At 45.1% G+C, this 15,021-nt stretch overlaps 1 protein-coding gene across 4 annotated transcripts in view; it reads left to right on the top strand.

Moving 5' to 3' along the window:
- The first annotated feature begins 778 nt into the window (after positions 1-778).
- The window catches only part of FRMD5 (FERM domain containing 5), a 383,033-nt gene continuing 368,790 nt past the window's right edge, over positions 779-15,021 (top strand). For 3 of the 4 annotated variants that reach the window (XM_062205809.1, XM_062205811.1, XM_062205807.1), the window contains exon 1: positions 779-880. In XM_062205809.1, coding sequence (XP_062061793.1) covers positions 779-880 — 102 coding nt within the window. The remainder of the gene's footprint in view (positions 881-15,021) is intronic. The other variant, XM_062205808.1, reaches the window with a different exon arrangement.

Raw genomic sequence — 15,021 nt, 5'->3', positions numbered from 1 at the left:
CCTCTGCGGTCCCAGCAGCTTTTACTGAAGTAGCTCCTGAAAGCAGGTGTTCCCCCCAATAAAGGGCCTGTCCGGCCGAGCTGCGGTGCAGGGCAAGTGGGAGGCAGCCTCCAGGTCTAGAGCAGAGGTGCCCGCATTCTGCAGGTGCAGCGATTGTGATCTCGAACCCCGCCGCCTCCTGGCCCCTGCTCCCAAAAGGGCGGGAACCGCGGCGTTGCAGGGTGCGCGACCTGGCCCCTGAAACGGAGGTCAGACACATTCAGCAGACATCAATCCAGCCGAGTGCCCACACCTGGCCCGGGGGAGGGGAAACAGCAGCCAGAGAACCACGGGGCGGTAAAGAGCCCCTCGTTTAGGACGCTAGAGGGCTGGTCCCGCGTGGCTCGGACCGATTGCTTTCCCGTGATTGCTTCCATAGGCCGCCCATCATCTGAGTGCCCTCTCTCGATTGGTCTTTCCGTCTGCCACTCGGTTCCGCCGCGCTGACCCCCATTGGCCGCCTCCGGATGAGGCCCCGCCCCACGAGCTGGGCACGGGCAGTGGAGCGCCAGGGAGAGCGAGCCCGGCGTTTGCTCTGGGCTGGGGGAGGCGGTGGCGGCTGGGGAGGCGGAGAGGGAGGGGAAGCGGGGCCAGCAGGAGGCAGCGGCGGCGACGGGGTCGGGGTGATGGTACAGGTTCCCGGGGTCGGCGCGGAGCTGCCGGGCTGAGGGGCGCCTGGTCCGGGGTCCGCAGCGCCGCCGCGTCGCTCCCGGGAACGGGCGGGCGGGCGGGCGGGAAGATGCTGAGCAGGTTGATGAGCGGCAGCAGCAGGAGCCTGGAGCGCGAGTACAGCTGCACCGTGCGGCTGCTGGACGACAGCGAGTACACCTGCACCATACAGGTCAGCGCCGCGCCGGCCCGCCCACGGGACCCCGTCCCCGGTCTCCCGAGTCAGGCCAACTTGGCCGCCGCCCGGGGGTCGCCCGAGCCTCAGCGCCGCGCTTTGTCCGGCCCTGGCTGCGGCGGAGTGCCCTGGTGCGGGGCGCCCTTGCCGGAGCCCCTGACGGGGGCCGGGCACCTGACTCTCAGCGCCGGGGCGAAGTGAGTCCCCGCGTCCCGGATCCCCAACTCCTGCCCCTGCCCTCGCCCGGGGTGAGGGAGCCGCGTTCCGGCCCCTCGGCGGGCGTCCGGAGGGAGGCTGACAGGGCACGAGCCCCTTCCCGGGGAGCCCCGTCGCGGGGCAGGGCCGGCCGGCCGGCCGGCGTTCCCGATCTCGCTTTGGTTGGGAAGATCAAGGTTTGTGTCATAATTTTCCCCCCAGCGTGTGTGTGAGTCAGAGCTCTGAGAAGGTAGACCTGAACCCGCAGCCCGTGCAGAGTGGCCTGTTGGAGGGAGCCCAGCCCTGTGGGCTTCCAAGGTTTAGGCCCCCTCCCCTCCCCTCCCGCTTTTTTTTTTGTTTGTTTTTTTTGCTCCCCAAATCTTTATTGTGTGGGGCAGCTCTGGGGGCGTGAGGTAAAGATTTAGCAACAAGTCCCAGCGATCTGGAGGCTGGCGGTGGCCGGAGGTTGGCGGTGGCCGGAAGGCATCGGCGACTTAGCCCCAAACGCCAACAATACGACGCTGCTGCACAGCGGTGCTCTCTCCGAACGCGGTGGTTTTGGAAGGCATTTTTTTTTTTTTTTTTTAAACAACCCCTTCTTCTGTTCCTTCACGCCTGCTGTGCGGCGCGTCGGGAGTAGTAGTCGTTCCCGGGAACGCAGTCACAGCCCTCCCCGAGGAAGTCGGAGATGGAAACACGTTCACCATGCTCCGAGGTGTAGTTGAGGCGCCGGGAGGATCCTGCGCTCCTCGCCGGAAATTGCTCTTTGTGGAGAAGCAAATTGAGTTAGAGCCGGAGGGGTCTCACCTGATCCCGTTCCTCGGCGGCGAGAAGCCAGAGGCGGCTTCCAGGCTGGCATGTGGCAGACAAAAACTGTCAGCCCGGCCCGGGTGCTCTCCTCGCTGGCTCGCCGCGCCGCCGCCCCCCCCCCCCCTTAATTTTTTTTTTTTTTTTTTTTTTTTGCTGACGATGCTCAATCGCGGAAAATAGCGGTGTGTGAGAAAGACGCCGGGCAGTGTCTGGGAGCAGCTGCCCTCTGCTGACTCCGGGCTCAGTTCTGCCTTCTCCCCACTTTGCCTTGCCTCCCTCCCCTTCCTACCCCCTGACCAGCTCTGGGCACAAGTGCTGACTGCTGCCCGAGATCCAGGAGGGCAGAGAAAGAGCACAAATCTTGCTTTTTGATACTAGCTACCAAGTGAAAGGATTTTTGTGTACTTGGATATGATAGACGCTTTTTTATTATTTCCTTACTGAATGAGTGGCAGGCTACTTTTTGTTTCTATCGTATCATTGTGCCATGTATAGGTTTTTTGTTTTGGTGGGAAAAAAAAGACAACATTGATTTGACTTCCTTGCCGTTTGAATACATTGGGAGCTTTCAGAGTCTTTATTCTTTTTGCCTTAAAATCCAGAGCATGTACACAATAGCTTATCAAGGGCAATGTGAGATTGAGACTTCATGAGTCCTAAGAATACTTTCTGGATATGTGGTGAAATAAAATGTTGGGGGCAGGTCATTAACTTTTGCAAGGTATAGAGCACAAATGGCCACTCTAGTGGAAATGAAAGCCTTGTGGTTGTAAGGTATTGCAATAAGGCAACTAGTTATTTTTTCCCAGTTAGTGGAACCTGTGGGCTTGTGATTGGTATTCTAATTGTGGATGGGTTTTAAATTACCATTGAGGAAAAGGATATTTTTAAGTTAACCAGGATTTATTGGATTTATGCTTCTATATCCTACTGTGCTTGTGTTTTTTTTTTCCTGCTGCTCTTATTTTACGTTATTACAATTGAATGTTGTTAAAAATGTATAATATGGCAACTCGTGCTGTCTAGACGTGTTAATGGTTGTGCATTGTGATTCTGCATGGAATCTAAAAAGCACAGAAATGGTGAAGTATAATATAATGTTGTGTTATTTGACAGCACTGTTCTGGATTGCTTTTGTCTTTAGCCATGTGAGGAAAGGTTTAAAAAAGACAATATCTTACATGAAATTAGTATTTTTTGCTTATAGTTTTTTTGAGCATTTAGAGACTGAGCTTTTCTTAGCAACTTTTTCTCTTGTACATTTCTATAGTGTATATGTGTGTACACATGCTTATTTGTCAAACACTGGCATAAGGTCTTTTACGTCAGTATGAAAGGGATCTGTGAGCTTGTTAGTAGGATAAGTAATGTTCTTAACATTGTAGGCATTGTACTATGTATTTTTATTTTTGGGTGTGATAATTTGAACTCCTTTTCCTGAAAGTGTATGCAATAGTTCTGCTTAAATAAAGTGTCTGTTTTAGAAAGATTTTAGTGCCTCTTCAGATAATCAGAGACCACTTAGGGGCTCACAGAATCAGAAATGTTATCACTGGGTAGGAGACAGGTTAGTAGGTTTGGTAAATTTCATTTGTAGAAAATTCTGTCAAAGTGTTGGTGTAGCCTTTCATAACGCAGCAGTTACACTGATCTGGCATTTAGGATGTGATTATTAAAGTAATGAAAATGCTTTATATCTTCTCAGTGAAGATTGCCACAGTTACCAGACTGTTCTTTCATTCTTTCTGATATGCAAATATGCTTGTGGACCATGAGAAATGGAAGTATATATAGGAGGGTTGTAGTATAATTGCTCCCCTGTGAAGAACATGGTTAACAGCTCCCTGACAGTTTTGAAGGTCATTGCCTTATAAATGCAGATCTGGTCCACATTTTTCACTCATCTGCTTTGTTTATGTATATCTATATTTATTTACTACATTTGTCACCTCCTAACTTTGCCATTTTATTTGGGAAGAAATAGGAAAAGTGAAAAGGTAACCAATATCTGAACTCATTCTGAATGGAGTCATTTAAGTTCTTGTGCATATAATATCTTAAGGACTATATTTTTGAGTATCAGATTATATAGTTTGTAAATTTTTAAGGATATATATTGCGGAATGTCCAGTAGAAATATATACTGGAAAAAGATAACATTTTCTCAAGCTAGAAATCTTAATCATTTTTTTATGATTACTGAAAGGTAGAGCTACCCTAGAAATAAATTTGGCTTTACTGGGGACACATTAAAGTAACTGATTAAGCAGCTGGGTTAAATTAGTGTTTGCAGGTGAACAAGATTCTATCACAAGCAAAAAGTGTGTGTAGAGAGAGTTCTGTAGTGGAACCAATATTCAGATTTAACTGGCTCAACCACCTTGGTGACTTGTGGGACCTGGGCGTGAGGGAGGGAGAGAAGGCACCCATGTACTGAGCCCTGTGTTTGCCAGCACTGTACATGCATTATTATCTCATTTCCCTCACAACACCATTATGAATTAATTAAATATCCATTGTACCAAGTGATGGAAGTAGAATTGTGGATTGAGAACCAATGTTTGTTAAGTGGCTGTGTGTACTAAACTTCTGTTAGGTGCCTTACTTACACCTTATATCAACCATTTGGGAGGTAGGTGGTTTCTATTTTGCAGTTGAAAGAACAGGTCCAGGAAACCAAAGGAACTTGCTCAATGTTAGTAGTGCCACTATATTCAAACTCTGGTCAGTATCTCTTTTTTTCCTCTCTTTTCTGAGTCCCCAAGTCACTTCACCTCTCTCTACCTTAATATCCTCCTTTAATGCTTATTTCATAGTAAAGAGAAAATAATTTTAAAATATCATTACAAATAAGAAGCAGACTAATATATTATTTTGTGCCTTATTCTATTCAAATAAAAAACTGAAATTGAGAAATGCTTTACTTATTTTTAGGAAAATAAATTAACTGGAGTCTTAAATCTCCATAAGATGATTTCTGTTAGTTTCAGTAAAATTGTGAAATCCCAGACTGGTGGGGTAGTATTTGGCTTAGTGGTTAAGATGCTGGTTAGGATGCCCATGTCCACACTGGAGTGCCTGGGTTTGATTCCAGCTCCAGCTCCTTACTCTAGTTTCCACTTAGGATAGGAACCATGGGAGTCAGCCGTGATGGCTTCAGTAGTTTTGTTCTACCTGTATTGGAGACTGGGATTGAGTTCCTAGCTCTAGCTTCAGCCTGGCCCAACCATTTGGGCATTTGGAGAGAGAACCTGCTGATTTGTGTGCTATTTATCTAACTTTCTGCTTCTCAAATAAGTAAGTAATAAAATTAATAAAATTCCATGCTGGAATAACTTGATTCCTCATTAGAACTCTTCTTTAAAATTCAGGGGTTCATGTTTACTTACCTTCTAATCTATGTACTCTTTGGCTTTAGAGGGATATTTATTCCTGAGCTGTGATTTGTCTTCTAGTATTTTCTGCTTCATATATGGTAAGTGGAATCTTTGGATTTATTAAGGCAAAAGGGATATTGCTAGAGAATTAGGGTGATTTTATTCACAGAGAAAAACACAAAGCTGATGTATTTTTATGAATATTAATTTTTAAAAAACTAACAGATAATTATGCTGTCTTAGGATCTCTGTTACACTAGCAAGTCAGTTAAACTCTAACTCTGGAAGCTATGATGATTTCAGAATCAGTCTTCTAAAATCCTAAAAGCATTTGTGTTGTTTCTTAATCTATATTAAATATTTATTGTATAAAGTTGATGCAAATCAGTCTTTTGAATACAGCAGGTAAAGTCCAGATTTGCAGTTGTGCTCTCATTCTTTTTCCTTTTGAAATAGTTCTGTTTAAGGAAGTGTCAGTGGCCTCCATGAGAAATGCAGAAGCATTCACCATAGCAGCTTTTACTCATGGGTATTTGTGTGAATTTGCATTCTATTAAATGCTTGGAATGACTATGCTAGATGAGGCAGTTCAACATAGTGTGTAATAAAAGAACATGTGGTTTTGAGTCCTCTGTTAGTTACATTGCTCAGAGACTCATTTATCATGATAGTGCTATCATTAGTATCAAACTTAAAAAAAAAACTGCCAAAATAAAATCAGGCAGCTATAACTAAAAAAAAAAAAAAAAAAAAAAAGCCATTTTTGTAATGCATTTGAAGTGGTTTATGTATAGGTATGAAAATGTATAACCCAAAAGAAGCAAGGAATAAGAAGAGATTTACCAATGATATAATTATTGCTGTATTAAAATATTTTGGATCATTTTAATAACTTAATTTAAAAAATATTTGAGAGGCAGAGAAAGAGATCACACACACACACACACCTGGTTGTCACTGACCCAGTGCTGAGCTGGGTGGCAGGAACTCAACTGCTTGAGCCATCACCTATGCCTCCCGGGAATCTGCAATTGGGAGAGCCAGAGCTGGGACTCAAACCCAGTTTCTCTAATATGGAATGTGCACTGGAGTTTTAAATGGTAGGCCAAATACCTACCCAGAACTGTATTTGTATGGTAAATTGTACTTTAGAATTTATAAAGGAGAGTAAGAGAAAGTTACAAATCATAAATCCTAAGAATTATAGCACCTAGTTCCATGTCTTACATAGTTATAATTCAATAAATATTTGTTTTGATTTGCTTGTGCTACATGATTGCTGTGTTATCACTTTAGAAATTTCTTATACCTGAAAACAATAAGCATTTTTTTTTTCACAGGCAGAGTAAGACAGTGAGAGAGAGACAGAGAAAAAAGTCTTCCTTCCGTTGGTTCACTTCCCTAATGGCTGCCACTGCCGGCGCTGCGCGCCGATCCGAAGCCAGGAGCCAGGTGCTTCCTCCTGGTCTCCCATGCAGGTGCAGGGACCCAAGCACTTGGGCCATCCTCCACTGCCTTCCCGGGCCACAGCAGAGAGCTGGACTGGAAGAGGAGTGACAAAATCTGGCGCCCCAACCGGGACTAGAACCCCAGGGTGCCGGCGCCGCAGGCGGAGGATTAGCCAAGTGAGCCGTGGCACTGGCCAACAATAAGCATTTTTAAACAACTTTATAACTCTTTATCCTCTTCAGGTTCAGAGGGCTTAGATCAAATGAATACTGTGTAGTGCTATGCTTCATGAAGTGCTAGAAGCATATGAATCACCATAACTATAGAAATTACCTTTACTCTTTACCCCTAAGTTAGTACTGCAAAAATGGGATTTAGCCCTCCTCACTGTCTCATTTCTAATCTTTTTTCCCAAATAGGAAATGAACAGTGCTTCTCAGCTGTTTTCTAGTTGTGTCTTTTTAAAGCTGAATTCATCCGGACAGTCTCATCTGCAGCATTTGTCCTATGGGCAGCGCCTGTTCAGGGCTCAGCTCTCCGTGGGTTGCTCTTCCTTCAGCTGTGCTTAGTCAGGGCTGGTACACCAGAACAGGACTGGCAGCAACCCCACAGCTCCTGTTTTTCACTTACTTGGTGCTTGCGGGTACTGGTTTCTTGGAGGCCAGGTGGCATTTGTTGCCTCTGTTTTTTAGCCTTGGCAGTTTTCTTACGTAGTTAAGAAATTTGAAGAGTACTAAAAGCCTCTTCATTCCCATGTTGTGGAGTGAATGTTGTTTCTCCTAAGAGAGCAAAACATGTGTTCATTATAGCAATTGAAACACATCCTCTATTCCCTTAAGACCGTTCGCCCTAGTGACCGATATAACTCTTTGAACTTTTACAAATACTTTAAATGTAGGTAGAGCTAAAGGTAGACTAGGGAAAGTGGAGTGTACCTTTTTTTTTTTTTTAAGATTTATTTATTTATTTGAGAGGTGGAGTTAGAGAGGGAGGGAGACACAGAAAGATCTTCCATCCACTGGTTTACTCCCAAATGGCCTCAACGGTCGGGGCTGGACCTACCTGAAGCCAGGAGCTTGATGTGGGTCTCCCACGTGGGTGTAGGAGTCCAAGCACTTGGGCCATCCTCCACTGCTTTCCCAGGCCATTAGCAGGGAGCTGGATCAGAAATGGAGACTTGAACCGTCGCCACAGGCACAGGCTTAACCTACCATACCACAGTGCTGGCCCAGTGCATATTTCTTACCTCCAGTTTGAGAGCTTAAACCCTAGATTTATATTATGGGCTTCTTACCTCCCAAGACCACCATGTGATCCTCATTATTGCTTGTCACTATTTGGATTAAGATAAGACCTTCTATTGGAATTTTACCAATTAGTTTCTTTTTAAATTCTTTTTTTTTTCTTTTATTTGAGAGACTCAGAGAAAAAGAGAGCTCTCATTTGCTGGTTCATGCCTCAGATGCTCACAATGGAGTGGGGAACATATGTGGATGGTAGGAACCCAATTATTTGAGCCATCATTGCTGCCTCCCAGGATCTACATTGGCAGGAAACTGGAGTCAAGAGCGAGCTGGGAACTGAACCCAGGCACTCCCATGTGGGATGCTGGTGTCTTAATTGTTAGGCTAAAATGCCTACTCTTTAGTTGCTAATTTTTTTCTTTGAAGATTTATTTATTTGAAAGTAAGAGTTACACACAGACACACAGAGGGGAGGGGGAAGAAGGCTGGGTCAGGCTGAAGTGAAGTCAGGAACTTCATGGGGCCCACACATTCAGGCCACCTTCTCTTGCTTTTCCTGGACTTTTAGCAGGGAACTGGTTTGGAAGTGGAGCAGCTGGAACATGAACTGGCACCCATATAGAATGCCAGTGTCATAGGTGGTAGCTTTACCCACTGTGCCACAACGCCAGCCCCATCAATTGTTTATTTTTTTTTAAAGATTCATTTTATTTATTTGAAAAAGTTATTCAGAGCCGGCACCATGGCTCACTTGGTTAATCCTCCTCCTGCGGCGCTTTCATCCCATATGGGCACTGGGTTCTAGTCCCGGTTGCTCCTCTTCCAGTCCAGCTCTCTGCTGTGGCCCCAGAGGGCAGTGGAGGATGGCCCAAGTGCTTGGGCCCTTGCACCCACATGGGAGACCAGGAGGAGGCGCCTGCTTTGGATCGGCACAGTGCTGGTCATAGCAGCCATTTGGGGAGTGAACCAACAGAAGGGAGACCTTTCTCTCTCTCTCTCCCTCTCTCTCACTGTCTATAACTCTACCTGTCAAAAAAAAAAGTTATACAGAGAGAGAGAGACAGAAAGAAAGGTCTCCCATCTGCTAATTTACTCCCCAAATGACCACAACAGCTGGATCTGAGCTGATCTGAAGCCTGGAGCCAGGAGCTTCTTCCAGGTCTCCCACATGGGTGTGGGGGCCCAAGGACTTGGGCTATCTTCTACTGCTTTCCCAGGCCATATCAGAGAGCTAGGTCAGAAGTGGAGCAGCTGGGACTCGAACCAGTGCCCATATGGGATGCTGGCACTGCAGGTGACGGCTTTACCTGCTATGCCACAGCGCTGGCCCACCAATTGTTTATTTCGAAGAGTGATGTTTTACTTCATGGCCTTTCTCTGAGTTCCCTGTTTCATGTTCTAGCTTTGGAAGGAACTTGTAAAGGCCCTTAGGTTCAATTTCTTCATGTTTTTTCCTGTTACCATTAGACTAAAAGTTGTATGAATCAAATTTTCTAAAGAGATCCTTCCGTGCCATGCTCTTACAGGCAAAATAATTGGGCCACATGCTTGGCAACCTCTGAGTTTGTATACAATAGCTCCATTCACTTGTCTACAGAAAACACCCTTTTGACAGTGAGTGTAGCCTTCATTTCCCTCTCCTTCACTTCTGACTCCTACACTGTCATGACCTCATAATGATGGTTTGAATTCAGAGGTACTCTGGACCACTCCAGAAATCCTTTAGGACTCATTGCTGTGTGTTACTAATCACTTAAAAGCCATGGACAACCACTGCCCACTAAAGGAAATGATTCAAGATTCAGGGTCAAATCTGGCTGTCCTCTTGTCTCATTTAAGTCATCTTACTATGTCACAACTTGGGCTTTTTTCCTTTTGTAGAAATTGTGAACTGTACTGAAAGCATGTAAAATACAGTGAGGGATAGGTTAAAGTAATGATTTTGAAAGTGTGGTCACTGGATGAGCAGCATCGGTATCACCTTGTACTTATTGGGAATGCAAATTTTTTTATACTGCATTATTTTTTGTTTTTAAGATTTATTTATTTGGAAGGCAGAGTTAGAGAGGCAGAGGGAGAGGGAGAGGCAGAGAGAGAGAAGTCTTCCATACGCTGGTTCACCCCCTAAATGGCTGAAACAGCTACAGCTGTGCTGATCTGATGCAAAGAGCCAGGAGTTTCTTCCGGGTCTCCCACATGGGTGCAGGGACCCAAGGGCTTGGGCCATCTTCCACTACTTTCCCAGGCCATAGCAGAGAGTTGGATTGGAAGTAGAGCAGCCAGGACTCAAACCGGTGCCCATACGGGATGCCTGTATTGCAGGTGGCAACTTTACTATGCCACAGCACCGATAGAAATGCAAATTCTTAGTTTTGTTTCAAATCTAATGAATAGGAAACTCCAGAGATAGAGCACAGCAGTCTATTTTAAGAAGCTGAGGTTTGAAAACCCTTTTTCCTGGGTTATGGAGATATTAGTGGGTAAAATTTGACAAGTCTTGTTTATTGATTATTTGAGGGAGAAGTGAAGAATTAATTTCACATTAAGAATTTATTGTCATTATTTATATGAGAGGCAGAGAGAGAGCTTTTATCCTTTGATTCACTCTCCTAACACCTGCAGTATTTAGAGTGTGGCCAGGCTGAATTCAGGAGACTAGAGCTTGGCTCCTGGGTTGCAGGGACCCAGTTACTTGAGCCATCATTTGCTGCCTCCCAAGGTGTGGTTAGCAGGGAACTAGAGTTGGAAGTAGAGGTGGGACTTGAACCCAGACACTCTGATATGTAATGTGGGTGTCCCAAGAAATGTCTTAACTGCTGCAGCAAATAAACACTCCTGAATCTCATATTGGTAATTTTGGATTTATTTCTGTATGGCCTTGACTGATTCTCTGTCCTTGGCAAGATAAAAGGTAAGTTTTTTTTTTTTTTTTTCTGCCAGAAATACAGACCTGTCTTTATTTATTTGAGAAGAAGAGTTACAGACAGAGGGAGAGACAGAGATCTTCCATTTGCTGGTTCACTCCCCAAGTGGCCTCGATGGCCAGAGCTGGGCAGATCCGAAGCCAGGAGCTTCTTTTGGGTCTCCCAAACAGGTGCAGGGGCCCAAGCACTTGGGCCATCTTCCACTACTTTTCCAGGTGCATTAGCAGAGAACTGGATCAGAAGTGGAGCAGCCAGAACTTGAACCAGCATCCAAATGGGATGCTGGGGCCACAGGCAAAGGCTTAACCTACTAAAGTCACAGTGTTGATTGGCCCTGCATACCTATCTTCAAATGGGCAGGATTCTAAAGAGTCTATGAAGTCATCTTACCAATTTGATGCTGATATATGCATTGGTTAGTTTTGTTTTTTTTTTAATTTTTTTGGGGGGTTCTCCTCTGGCTTACAAACAAATATTATGTATTTGTGTATTTTGCTTTTCAAACAATTTTTCTTCACAACTTAAGCACTAGGGGAAAAGGAAGAGTAAGAACCTCTGTTGTCCAAAGACTTACAACTTATGGATCACAAACACATAAATAGCAAACTATAAACATCAAAGAATTCAAGGTTAACACAAGGTGATACTAATGTGGCAGTGGAGATGCTGAAGGGATCTTGGAGGCTGGGGAGAGACTTCAAAGTTAATTTATATTTTGTAAAGGAGGTGAGATTTGAACCAGGTTATGGAACTCTGCCAAAAGCCAAAAATGGGTTGTAGGGATGGGTAAAGGGCATTTCAGACTGACTTCACAGCAGGCTACTTCTAGACAGAAAAGCTAAAAATGTAAAGTCTTTAGTTTTTCCTTTAGTGTGTTTGACTGACTCTTGTACAGTTGAATCAAACAACTGAAATTTCTGTGGAGAAAATTACTGTCAGCAAATTTCAGTCATATTTGTCATGCTGGGAGGAGTAAGTCCAAACTAAAAATAAAATGTATAATGCTGGTGTGGAATTAAATCTAATTCTGAAGCTGTTTAATACAAATTAAGATTTTTCACATAGCAGTGGCATCATAGAAAGCAGATTCAGATTTCAATCTTAATTCTGTGGCTGCAGCAACTACATAAGAATTGTACTTTGAACAGACCTCTTTACTGGCCTCAGTTTAATCACCTGGTAAAAAAAAAGGTATCAGATTTCAACATTTAGCTGATGTTTGAAAATCCTTTGATGGATACCATGCAGACTCAGTTGTGCATTAAGTTAAGAAATCTAACCTGTGAGGAAGTAAAAGGCACATTTCAGCTTCTCTGTTCTTAAACCCAAGTGGCCACCCAAAATAGCTTCTCTAGAGGACCTAGGAGAGCATCCCTGGATTACCCAGTGAGCCTCTGCCAGCCAGCCCCAGAGTTCCCTGACCTATGTGAAGTGTACTTTTAGCCCTCAGCACAATGCCAGGCTAGAACTCTGGGTGTGGGAACCTCCAAGAACATGCTGTTCGGCACTTGGGCAATCAATGTTAGGCAGAATGCCAATGCTAATAGGTTATTTTGCTCTGAAAATGAGGAAAACGAAGGATAGTCTAAGACTGATGAATAGATGACTGACAATATGGGTACTTTACTTTGTTGAAATTAAGAGGGCTTATTGTGAGGTGGTATTATGGGAGCCAGAAAATTTAGCAGAGGCCCACAGGCCCAGAACCTGAAAGAAGGTAACATCAAAACAGCATGCCCAGGGCACTCTAATGTCTAGCCTCTTTGATTCAACTGGTAGTACAAAAAAGCCAAACCATTAGAAATCTTCATAGTCTGACACTCAATGGTCAGGCAAATTATCCTTTGTCTCCAGGCAGGTGTGGAGCCTTTTTTCTCTATACTCTTGTTTAAATCCAGTACCGCTAGTCTGGTCCCAGCCTACTTTTGAGAATTACTTAAGAAGAGTTGATGTCAGGATTCCCAAAGGATTCCAAGTGCTCCATCCAGAAAATGCCACTAAGATTCTTGTTTTACATGAGCCAAGCAGATAAGAACATTGATCAGAACATAGGAAATCAGAATCAGTTAACCTGAGAATCTCATGTGCTTAACATTTTTAAAATTTTTAAATATTTTAAGTTTTAAGGGAGGGAGGGAGGGAAGGATGGGGTGGAGGGGGGAGAAGAGAAAGAGAGATTGATCCCATCTGCTGATTCAATCTCCAGGTGCTTGCAGTTCCCTGGGCTGGGTCTTAGCAAGCTGGAGCCAGGAACTCAATCCAGGCCTCCCTTGTGAATGGCAAGGACTCAAGCATTTGAGCCATCATCTCCTGCTTCACAGGATCTTCATGAGCAGGAAGATGGAATTGGGAATTGTACCCAGGCATTTCAGTGTAGGATGGAGGGGTCCCAACTAGCACCTCAACCACAAGGCCAAATGCCTGCCTCTCATGTACTTTTAGGGACAGTTAAGGCCAGAGAAAGCATCTACCCTGCCCTTTTTCAGATTTTTGTCTCTAGAAAACTCTAAAAGGCCCAGAGTTACAGAATTGGAAGTTTTAGATCTGAAGGACTCCATGGACTGGCAGTGATGCCTGGAGTGTTAAAAGGTTTATTGAGCCTGTAATATCACAGAACACACTGATCTATCCAAAAGAATGTCCTATCAGCTCTTTGAGAAACTATTCAGAAGTTATTTTATCAAAAGAAAGTTGGTAGTTGAGAGATAAAAATCTGATAAAAACATAAGGTAGTCCCAGTACTAGAATGCAATTTCTTTTTTTTTTTTTTTTTTGACAGGCAGAGTGGACAGTGAGAGAGAGACAGAGAGAAAGGTCTTCCTTTTGCCGTTGGTTCACCCTCCAATGGCCGCCGCGGTAGGCGCGCTGCGGCCGGCGCACCGCGCTGATCCGATGGCAGGAGCCAGGTGCTTCTCCTGGTCTCCCATGGGGTGCAGGGCCCAAGGACTTGGGCCATCCTCCACTGCACTCCCTGGCCACAGCAGAGAGCTGGCCTGGAAGAGGGGCAACCGGGATAGGATCGGTGCCCCAACCGGGACTAGAACCCGGTGTGCCGGCGCCGCAAGGCGGAGGATTAGCCTAGTGAGCCGCGGCGCCGGCCTCTTTTTTTTTTTTTTTTGACAGGCAGAGTGGATAGTGAGAGAGAGAGACAGAGAGAAAGGTCTTCCTTTTTGCCGTTGGTTACCCTCCAATGGCCACTGTGCCGATCTGAAGCCAGGAGCCAGGTGCTTCTCCTGGTCTCCCATGCGGGTGCAGGGCCCAAGCACTTGGGCCATCCTCCACTGCCTTCCCAGGCCACAGCAGAGAGCTGGCCTGGAAGAGGGGCAACCGGGATAGAATCTGGCGCCCCAACCGGGACTAGAACCCGGTGTGCTGGCGCCGCAAAGCGGAGGATTAGCCTGTTAAGCCACGGCGCCGGCCTAGAATGCAATTTCTTTTAACTGTGCCAAGCTTCAGATGCTAATGTGTGAAGTAATTAAAGAAAAAAAAGTAGATGGACGTTTACCTAGTGTAGTTGCAGAACATAAGATACTGAACCAATTACTGCAATGTCAGATTTTTATTAAAAATATTTAAAAGGATAATGTACATTTTTCATGAACTTTAAAAAAAATTATTTGAAAGAGAAACAGGGGAGTTCATCTATATACTGTTTCACAGCCTAAATGCCTGCAACAGCTGGGACTGGGCCAAGCCAAAGCCAGGAACTCCATCTGGGTCTCTAATGTAGGTGGTAGGGACCCAGGTACTTGGGTCATCTTCCACTTCTTTCCCAGGCTCATTAGCAGGGAGCTAAATCAGAAGTGGAGCAGCCAGGACTCAACTGCCACTCATTGGATGATGGCGACAGAGGCGATGGCTTAACCTTGTGCACCATAACGCTGGCCTCAAGATCTCATTACTTACAAAATTTTAAAATTTTCAATTTATTGGTAAGGCAGAAAGAGAGAGAAAGAGATCGAGAGATCGAGATCTTCCATCTACTGGTTCACTCCTCAGATGCTGAGTTATGCTGAAGCCAGGAGCCTGAAACACAGTCTTGGTCTCCCTCATGAGTGGCAAGGACTCAAGTATTGTTGCCTCCCAGGTTGCACATTGGCAGGAAGCTGGATCAGAAGCAGAGAAGCCAGGATTCAAAC

Source organism: Lepus europaeus, chromosome 11 (genome assembly GCF_033115175.1).
Source record: "Lepus europaeus isolate LE1 chromosome 11, mLepTim1.pri, whole genome shotgun sequence".
In the NCBI taxonomy this organism is placed as follows: Eukaryota; Metazoa; Chordata; class Mammalia; order Lagomorpha; family Leporidae; genus Lepus; species Lepus europaeus.
Note: the sequence above shows the minus strand (reverse complement) of the source record. Positions and strands in the feature narration are given on the sequence as shown.